The sequence below is a fragment of the Diadema setosum genome, assembly GCF_964275005.1.
Source record: "Diadema setosum chromosome 21 unlocalized genomic scaffold, eeDiaSeto1 Scaffold_21_unloc_1, whole genome shotgun sequence".
NCBI lineage: Eukaryota > Metazoa > Echinodermata > Echinoidea > Diadematoida > Diadematidae > Diadema > Diadema setosum.
Window position 1 is genome coordinate 289353 of NW_027307650.1, and position 10597 is coordinate 299949.

Below are 10597 nucleotides of genomic sequence, written 5' to 3' on the forward strand. Positions count from 1 at the left end.
TTTATTCAGAAATTTGATATCTTTCAATCATTTTGTCAGCATAGCCAGCCCATGAAATGACATGTACAACTCATCAGCTTTCAGAATATGTCAAGAAAATGGGGGGTCACCGTCCATCCTGACGAGTAAAATCCGATTTAAAATTGGCGGTTTTTTGGCATAGTTGCACTGTGTATCCCCATTGACGCACGCGCGGAATTTTGAATTTGACGGGTCCGTATGACGTCATATTGAATCGGATCGACTTGAAACTTGGTATAAATATTCCTTGACATTTCGGACATCCGATCCGTGTGAAAAAATTGAAAATTTCTATTTCATATGAGCTGTGCGTGCGAATATGTGCGCGCGCGTACGCGTCCGTCCAATTTTTTCAATTTTTCAAAAAATGCTCCAAATGGTCTGAAACGTGTGCAAAAAAGTTTTGAGCTCGATTTGAGCATACAAATATTTTAACGCGCGCGTACGCGCGCGTTTTGAGATAAAAACGAATTTTGAGAATATGAGTAGAATTCGCATGACTTGAAATATATGTGACGTAAATTTCATTGAAATATTCTATTCCATTAATGAGATATGCATGAAAATGTGTTTTCACATAATGACGTCATAGTGACGTCACGGTCGACTGATCACTATGTTTTTACTTGCGCTGTCGTCTTTGCGACATGATACATATATGGTATGAGTTTGACATTGAGAGGCAATGCACTTTCTGAGCTAACCTCTGCACAACTTTTGAGGAGAAATAAAGAAAGAAACAAAGAAAGAAGAAAGATTCAGTACAGATACAGAAGGTGATCCGAGAGGATACTCGGATCACCTAACTAGACTCGGAATTTGTCAACACTGACAAATTAGGTGATCCGATTTTTTTTAAATCAATGAATCGATTTTTCACCTGAGATTAGGGACATTTGTCGTGTGATGCTTGGATTCTCATTTTGAAAAGGGAGTCAGACCTACCATCTTGGGTACTGAATTCCGTATACACTATCAAAGATGCAGAATGAAGTATATTTGACCTTTGACCCCACTTTGCACCCCCAAGATGGCATCTGAGCAAAAAGTGGTTATTTTGTGAAATGATTCTTGTAACATGGTCTTTGCGTGTGCAAAATATGGGAAAGATAAGACATGTATTCACCAAGATACAGGATGAAACATTTATGACCTTTGACCCTAATTTACATACCCAAGACTGTGTCTGATCAAGTAGTTGTTATTTTATGAAATAATGTATGTAACATTAAAATGTAACATACTAAAATTATCTGTTAACATTAATGAACTGTTACATCAAACTCGTTAGCCAGATAATACTTGACTACACTTGAGTGAGTTTCTTCATTTTCAACAACATTTTCATTTTGTTCACTACAGAAATTGGAAGATGTAGTTGATTCTTCCTGAAAAACAGATGTTAAGGGAGAAACCCTCACATCATCATGCACTATTAATGGAGTATCTGTATATAAAGTATCTGAGGTTCCATTGTCTTCGACCACTTGAGTAATCAAACTATTACGAGGCTCAAACATTTGGGGAAAAAAAAGAAAAAAGAAAAGAAGTGCAAAAGTTATACAGAAAATCAGAGATATACAAGTGTGTACATATAATTCAAAAAGAAAAAAAAAATATACAAAATTCAACAAGTGACCCAATATCTGAGTGCCTATTTGGGATCAATTTAGGCCCATGTCAAAGCTTTTCCAAGTCACATTTACTACGGATGGTCTTCTTTATTGTCTTTCTGTTTGTTGCTGGCAACAAAGTTTGACGGCTGGGATGTCGCGATGTCGTTGCGGGGGGCAACACGATGCGATCTGTCAAGATCATTGAGAGTAATGGGCACATCGAGCTGGTCGGAACAGAGGTGGCGGATGAGTTGGTCTGTGTCTTCTACATGTAGTCTGCTCTCTTTGACACCATGGAACTTCAGGGAGTTGAGGCGGGAATATTGCTCTGCTTCATTCATCGTCAGTTTGAGATTGTTGACAGCTGTTGCTTGATCATCAAGAGCGGTGGTGAGACATTTTATTTCAGCATCTTTTGCTTTGAGGGATGCTTCCAGGTCAAAGATGCAGCCATCATGTTGATCGGACTTCTCCTTGAGACTGGTGCACTTTTGCTCAATTAGGTCAAGGCGCTGGACAAACTTTGTCATTTGTTTATTCATGGCTTTCTCAACAGCTTCTTCGATGGCTTTAAGGAAATCAGGACTCTGGATATACTCTCCAAAAGCCTGAATGATTTCTTCAGTACTTGTGGCTTTCCCTTTGCGGGTCTCCATATTGGGGTATCAGGTGCGACAGACAGTGTGACAGTAGTACTGAAATCTGGAGTGATGACTATTACGGTGCTATACTCAGTGATGAACAGAAATGGCGAGGTCAGGCATACTGACTGCAGAGAAGCAGCCAGTGGACTGTAGCTGTAATCCACATTAGCACTCTGAGACTATGATTGTAGCATAAGTCAATTCATCTTCACTTTGAGGGAGGTCTAATAGTAATAGGAATACTCTTATATACCGTCACGTGAAGAACACTTGTGATAGTCATGGTGATAATCACGGGAGGTTTTGAGTTCTGAGAAGATGAGGCTTTACACTTCAGATGTCACATGAGATACTCAGTAGTCTACAAGCAGTACACTGTGTAGCTAGGCGACTGACGTACTGTACGTACAACTTGCTTGCACATAGCATTCCATTCAGCACCGCTACAGATACACGTATGCACAGTACACAGTTGACATGTAACACTCAGTATCATCAGTTTATCCAAGCACACTGTGCATTGACATTGATTAAGTTCAGGGTTTCCACAAATATAAGGCTGAGAGACACAGGTCACTGTAGCAAGAGGGCATGTAATATTGGTCCTATGGAGTATGCAATATCAGAAAAAAACTTACAGCAGATCGTCATTGTCACTGCAATTTCTGCATGAAGAACTGGTGGTCCATGACACGAAGATGAATGTGTGGGACTATAGCGCGAAAGACTGTTGTTTGCAGCGGTGTTTGCAGCAGGGACAGAACCACAAAATTCATGTTCAGCAGGTCCAGATGCATGAAATCACAGATAAATCAGTTGCATTATGTCTTTAGCTCTCAGAGGCGGAGGCACAGCGATGGCATGTCCATCCTTGTGATTTCTTGTGATTTTCTGGCATACATAGGCATACACAGGCATACATAGGCCCACATACCCAAGTACGGTTAATATGGTGAAATATGGTGAAATTCACCGAAGGGCACGGTGAGCTATAACTGCGTGTGGCGGCTGTCGCAGTTAGGTGAGCTACTGCTCGATAAAGACAATCTGTCCTCCGTAGACAGACGGAAGGTACCTGCACTACCCATTGCTGTGTGGATATTCTTAACCACTGTCTCTATGGAAAATTGGGTGAGGTACTTCACCCTTCTCGATTGCGTCTAATTCACGGCCCTAGGTCGGCAAATTTAAGCTTGTACAGTTAAATCAACTATTCAAGAATAGACTTCACACACCACATTAATGAATAATCCAACATTTCGGTCGAATTTTCAACGTAAAATACACATCAACCAGCCTGTTGCGTCGTCACGTTCAAACTTGTTTGAATGTTAAAAAGCTGTCAGAAATTTGGTGTACAACGACGTTTGATCTGTGCGCGATGCTCCACACAGGAGCCGGGATCATTGGGATCCGTGAAGCCAGACGTAGTGTGCGGGGAATGCCCTGACGGACAGATACAGACCGATCTTTCGGTCAAGTATTCAGCAAGATACAGGATGAAACACTAATTTACATACCCAAGACGGTGTCCGATCAAGTAGTTGTTTTTTTATGAAATAATGTACGTGACATAAACTAAACATGTGCAAAATATGGGGGCGATAGGGGCTGTTGTTTTTTTAGTTATTGCAAAGAAAGTTGCAGAAAGAAAGAAATATCTCAATACATCGAAGATAAGGTTTAATTTCAACCAAGTTTATTGACGTGATCCCGACATCGTATGAAAAAATGGAGGGCACAATAACGATAGCCCAAAGTCTCAGCTACAACATACTAAAATCTGGGAGAAATTCACCGAAGCATAAGTGAGCTAGTGCTCGAAAAAGAGAGTCATGTCAATTTTCACTGCCAGAAAAACTGCTCTCCCATAGAGATAACACGTAAACTGGTCAAATTTGACAATATTACTTTCAATCCATTTTTACGAGGTGATGCCGTCATCCAATCAAAAAGTTGTAATTATATTAATGAAAGATCATTTAACAAGCTACAACATACTGAAATCTCGGTGTAAATTGGCAAAGGATAAGTGAGATACGCTCGAGTGAACTTGAAATTTGATGACGTCATTTTGAAAATTTACTTTTTTTACTTTATTAAGAAATTTGATATCTTTTAATCATTTTGCCAGCATCGCCAACCCATGAAATAACATGTCCAACTCATCAGCTTTCAGAATATGTAAAGAAAATGGGGGGTTACCGTCCATCCTGACGAGTAAATTCGGATTTAAGATTGGCGTTTTTTTGGCATCGTTGCACTGTATATCGCCATTGACGCGCGCGCGAAATTTCAACTTTGACGGGCCCGTATGACGTCATATTGAGTCGGATTGACTTGAAACTTGGTAGAAATATTCCTTGACATTTAAGGCATCCGATAAGTGTAAAAAAACGGGAAATTTCCATTGCATATGAGCTGTGTGTGCGAATATGTGCGCGCGCGTACGCGTCCGTCCGATTTTTTCAATTTTTCAAAAAATGCTCTAAATGGTCTGAAACGTGTGCAAAAAAATTTTGAGCTCGATTTGAGCATACAAATATTTCAACGCGCGCGTACGCGCACGTTTTAAGAGTATAGATGTATTTTGAAAACACAAGTAGAATCAGCTTGATTTGAACTATATGTGACGTAAATTTCATTGAAAAATTCTATGCCATTAATGAGATATGATTGAGAATGTGTTTTCATATAATGACGTCATAGTGACGTCACGGTCGACTGATCACTTTGATTTTATAAAATCTGTCGTCTTTGGGACATGATACATATATGGTATGATTTTGAAATTGATAGGAAGAGCACTTTCTGAGCTAATCGATGCACAACTTTTGAGGAGAAATAAAGAAGAAGAAGAAGAACCAAAGAATCCGTACAGATACAGAAGGTGATCCGAGAGGATACTCGGATCACCTAACAAAGAATCAGTACAGATACAGAAGGTGATCCGAGAGGATACTCGGATCACCTAATAAAAAGAACAAAGAATCAGTACAGATACAGAAGGTGATCCGAGAGGATACTCGGATCACCTAAAAATTCCCTCCCATAGAGATAACACGTCATAATGACGATAAAGAAAGAAGTACATATGACCTTTGACCCCACTTTGCAAAGACAAGATGTCATCTGAGCAAAATGTGGTTATTTTGTGATATGATCCTTGTCACATGGTCTTTACGTGTGCAAAATATGGGAAAGATAGGAGATGTATTCACCAAGATACAGGATGAAACATTTATGACCTTTGACCCTACTTTACATAACCAAGATGGCATCTGATCAAGTAGTTGTTATTTTATGAAATAATGAACGTGACATGAACTAAGCATGTACAATATATGGTGTTGATAGGGTATGTTTTTCTTGAGTTATTGCAAAGAAAGTTGCAGAAAGAAAGAAATATTTCAATACAACGAATATAAGCTTTAATTTCAACCACGTTTATTGACGTGATCCCGACATCGTATGAAAAAACAAAATGCACATTAACGATAGCCCAAAGTCTCAGCTACAACATATTAAAATCTGGGAGAAATTCACCGAAGCATAAGTGAGCTAGTGCTCGAAAAAGACAGTCATGTCAATTTTCATTTCCAGAAAAACTGCACTCCCATAGAGATAACACGTAAACTGGTCAAATTCGACAAGGTTACTTTCAATTCATTTTTATGAGGTCATGCTGTCATTCAATCAAAATTGTGTTATTACATAACTGATAGAGTATTAAATAAGCTACAGCATACTGAAATCTGGGTGAAAATTGACTAAGGATAAGTGAGATACGCTCGAGTAAACTTGAAATTTGATGACGTCATTTTGAAAATTGACTTGTTTTGATTTATTAAGAAATTTGATATCTTTTCATCATTTTTCCAGCATTGCCAACCCATGAAATGACATGTACAACTCATCAGCTTTCAGAATATGTAAAGAAAATGGGGGGTCACCGTCCATCCTGACGAGTAAAATCGGATTTAAAATTGGCAGTTTTTTGGCATTGTTGCACTGTATATCGCCATTGACGCGCGCGCGGAATTTCAACTTTGACGGACCCGTATGACGTCATTTTGAGTGGGATTGACTTGAAACTTGGTAGAAATATTCCTTGACATTTCAGACATCCGATCAAAGTGGAAAAACGGGAAATTTTCATTGCATATGAGCTGTGCGTGCGTATATGTGCGCACACGTACGCGTCCGTCCGATTTTTTCAATTTTTCAAAAAATGCTCCAAATGGTCTGAAACGTGTGCAAAAAAATTTTGAGCTCGATTTGAGCATACAAATATTTCAACGCGCGCGTACGCGCACGTTTGAATTATATAGATGAATTTTGAAAACTTGAGTAGAATCAAGTTGACTTGAACTATATGAGACGTAAATTTCATTGGAAAATTCCATTCCATTAATGAGATATTATTGAGAATGTGTTGTCATATAATGACGTCATAGTGACGTCACGGTCGACTGATCACTTCGATTTTATTAGATTCGTCGTCTTCGGGACACGATACATATATGGTATAAGTTTGACATTCATAGGCAATGCACTTTCTGAGCTAATCTCTACACAACTTTTGTAGAGAAATAAAGAAGAAGAAAAAGAAGAAGAAGAAGAAAACTAGAGATTGTAATTTGTCATCACTGACAAATTAAGGTGATCCGATTTTTTTTTTTAATCAATGATTCGAGTCCTGATAATGCAAAGTCTCAGCTACAACATATTAAAATCTGAGAGAAATTCACCGAAGCATAAGTAAGATAGTGCTCGATAAAGAGAGTCATGTCAATTTTCACATCTAAAAAATTCCCTCCCATAGAGATAATACGTCATAGCGAAGACAGAAAAAGAAGTACATATGACCTTTGACCCCACTTTGCACAGACAAGATGGCATCTGAGCAAAAAGTGGTTATTTTATGAAATGATCCCTGTAACATGGTCTTTACGTGTGCAAAATATGGGGAAGATAGGATATGTATTCACCAAGATACAGGATGAAACATCTATGACCTTTGACCCTAATTTACATACCCAAGATGGCGTCTGATCAAGTAGTTGTTATTTTATGAAATAATGTACGTGACATGAACTAAACATGTGCAAGATATGGTGGCGATAGGGTATGTTTTTCTTGAGTTATTGCAAAGAAAGTAGCAGAAAGAAAGAAATATTTCAATACATCGCAGATAAGCTTTAATTTCAACCAAGTTTTTGGACGTGATGCCGACTCCGTATGAAAAAAACGAAGGGCACATTAACGATAGCCCTACGTCTCAGCTACAACATATTAAAATCTTAGAGAAATTCACCGAAGCATAAGAGAGCTAGTGCTCGATAAAGATAGTCATGTCAATTTTCATTTACATAAAAATTGCACTCCCATAGAGATTACACGTAAACTGGTCAAATTTGACAAGGTAACCTTCAATCCATTTTTTCGAGGTGATGTCGTCATGTAATCAAAATTGTGTAATTACATTCATGAAAGAGCATTTCATAAGCTACAACATATTGAAATTTGGGTGAAAATTGGCAAAGGATAAGTGAGATACGCTCGAGTGCACTTGAAATTTGATGACGTCATTTTGAAAATTTACTTTTTTTACTTTATTAAGAAATTTGATATCTTTTAATCATTTTGTCAGCATAGCCAACCCATGAAATGACATGTACAACTCATCATCTTTCAGAATGTGTCAAGAAAATGGGGGGTCACCGTCCATCCTGACAAGTAAAATCGGATTTAAAATTGGCGGTTTTTTTGCATAGTTGCACTGTGTATCCCCATTGACGCACGCGCGGAATTTTGAATTTGACGGGCCCGTATGACGTCATATTGAGTCGGATCGACTTGAAACTTGGTAGAAATAATCCTTGGCATTTCGGACATCCGATCCGTGTGAAAAAATGGAAAATTTCTATTTCATATTAGCTGTGCGTGCGAATATGTGCGCGCGCGTACGCGTCCGTCCGATTTTTTCAATTTTTCAAAAAATGCTCCAAATGGTCTGAAACGTGTGCAAAAAAAATTTGAGCTCGATTTGAGCATACAAATTTTTCAACGCGCGCGTACGCGCGCGTTTTGAAATAAAAATGAATTTTGAGAATATGAGTAGAATTCGCTTGACTTGAAATATATGTGACGTAAATTTCATTGAAATATTCCATTCAATTGATGAGATATGCATGAAAATGTGTTTTCATATAATGACGTCATAGTGACGTCACGGTCGACTGATCACTGTGATTTTACTTGCGCTGTCGTCTTTGCGACATGACACATATATGGTATAAGTTTGACATTGAGAGGCAATGCACTTTCTGAGCTAACCTCTGCACAACTTTTGAGGAGAAATAAAGAAAGAAACAAAGAAAGAAGAATAAAGAATCAGTACAGATACAGAAGGTGATCCGAGAGGATACTCGGATCACCTAACTAGACTTGGAATTTGTCAACACTGACAAATTAGGTGATCCGATCTATTTGGAAATCAACGATTCAAATCCTGATCCCAATAGGCATGGCCATAAATGTTTCATCTGCGTTTAGGGGATATTTACCGTGTGATGTTTGGATTCTCATTTAGAAAAGGGAGTCAGACCTGCCATCTTTGGTACCGAATTCCGTATACACTAACGAAGATACAGAATGAAGTATATTTGACCTTTGACCCCACTTTCCACAGCCAATATGGTATCTGAGGAAAAAGTGGTGATTTTGTGAAATGATCCTTGTAACATGGTCTTTGCGTGTGCAAAATATGGGAAAGATAGGACATGTATTCACCAAGATACAGGATGAAACATTTATGACCTTTGACCCTAATTTACATACCCAAGACGGTGTCCGATCAAGTAGTTGTTATTTTATGAAATAATGTACGTGACATGAAATAAACATGTGCAAAATATGGGGGTGATAGGGGCTGTTTTTCTTGAGTTATTGCAAAGAAAGTTGCAGTAAGAAAGAAAATCTCAATACATCGAAGATAAGCTTTAATTTCAACCAAGTTTTTTAACGTGATCAAGTAGTTGTTATTTTATGAAATAATGTACGTGACATGAACTAAACATGTGCAAAATATGGGGATGATAGGGGCTGTTTTTCTTGAGTTATTGCAAAGAAAGTTGCAGAGAGAAAGAAATATCTCAATGCATCGCAGATAAGTTTGATTTCAACCAAGTTTTTTGACGTGATCTCGGCGTCGTATGAAAAAACGGAGAATTTTCAAAGATAGCCCAAAGTCTCAGCTACAACATATTAAAATCTGGGAGAAATTTACAGAAGAGTAAGTGAGCTAGTGCTAGATAAAGACCGTCATGTCAATTTTCATTTCCAGAAAAATTCTCTCCCATAGATATAACACGTAAACTGGTTAAATTTGACAAGGTTACATTATATCCATTTTCACGAGGTGAAGACATCATCCGATTAAAACTTTGATGAACAAAACTTAAAGAGTATTAAATTGGCTACAACATACTAAAATCTGGAAGAAATTCACCAAAGGGTAAGTGAGCTAGTCGTCAATAAAGACAATCATGTCAATTTTCACATCTAGAAAAATTCCCTGCCATAGAGATAACACGTCATAACGAAGATACAGGAAGAAGTACATATGACCTTTGACCCCACTTTGCACAGACAAGATGGCATCTGAGCCAAAAATGGTTATTTTGTGAAATGATCCTTGTAATATGGTCTTTACGTGTGCAAAATATGGGAGAGATAGGACATGTATTCACCAAGATACAGGATAAAACATTTATGACCTTTGACCCTAATTTACATACCCAAGATGGTGTGTGATCAAGTAGTTGTTATTTTATGAAATAATGGACGTGACAAGAACTAAACATGTGCAAAACATGGTGGTGATAGGGTATGTTTTTCTTGAGTTATTGCAAAGAAAGTTGCAGAAAGGAAGAAATATTTCAATACATCGAAGATAAGCTTTAATTTCAACCAAGTTTTTGGACGTGATGCCGACAACGTATGAAAAAACGAAGGGTACACTTACGATAGCCCAAAGTCTCAGCTACAACATACTAAAATATGGGAGAAATTCACCGAAGCATAAGTGAGCTAGTGCTCGATAAAAATAGTCATGTCAGTTCTCATTTCCAGAAAAACTGCACTCCCATAGAGATAACACGTAAACTGGTCAAATTTGGCAATGTTACTTTTAATCACTTTTTACGAGGTGATGCCGTCATCCAATCAAAATGTTGTTATTATATGACTGAAAGACCATTTAATAAGCTACATTATATTGAAATTTGGACGAAAATCAACAAAAGAATAAGT

At 37.9% G+C, this 10597-nt stretch overlaps 1 protein-coding gene across 1 annotated transcript; it reads right to left on the reverse strand.

The window, feature by feature from the left end:
- Window positions 1-1700: 1700 nt before the first annotated feature.
- Window positions 1701-2293, reverse strand: LOC140245701 (uncharacterized). Its single transcript, XM_072325240.1, has one exon. The coding sequence runs from the start codon at window positions 2291-2293 to the stop codon at window positions 1727-1729; it is 567 nt and encodes a 188-aa protein (XP_072181341.1). The 3' UTR covers window positions 1701-1726.
- Window positions 2294-10597: the final 8304 nt, after the last annotated feature.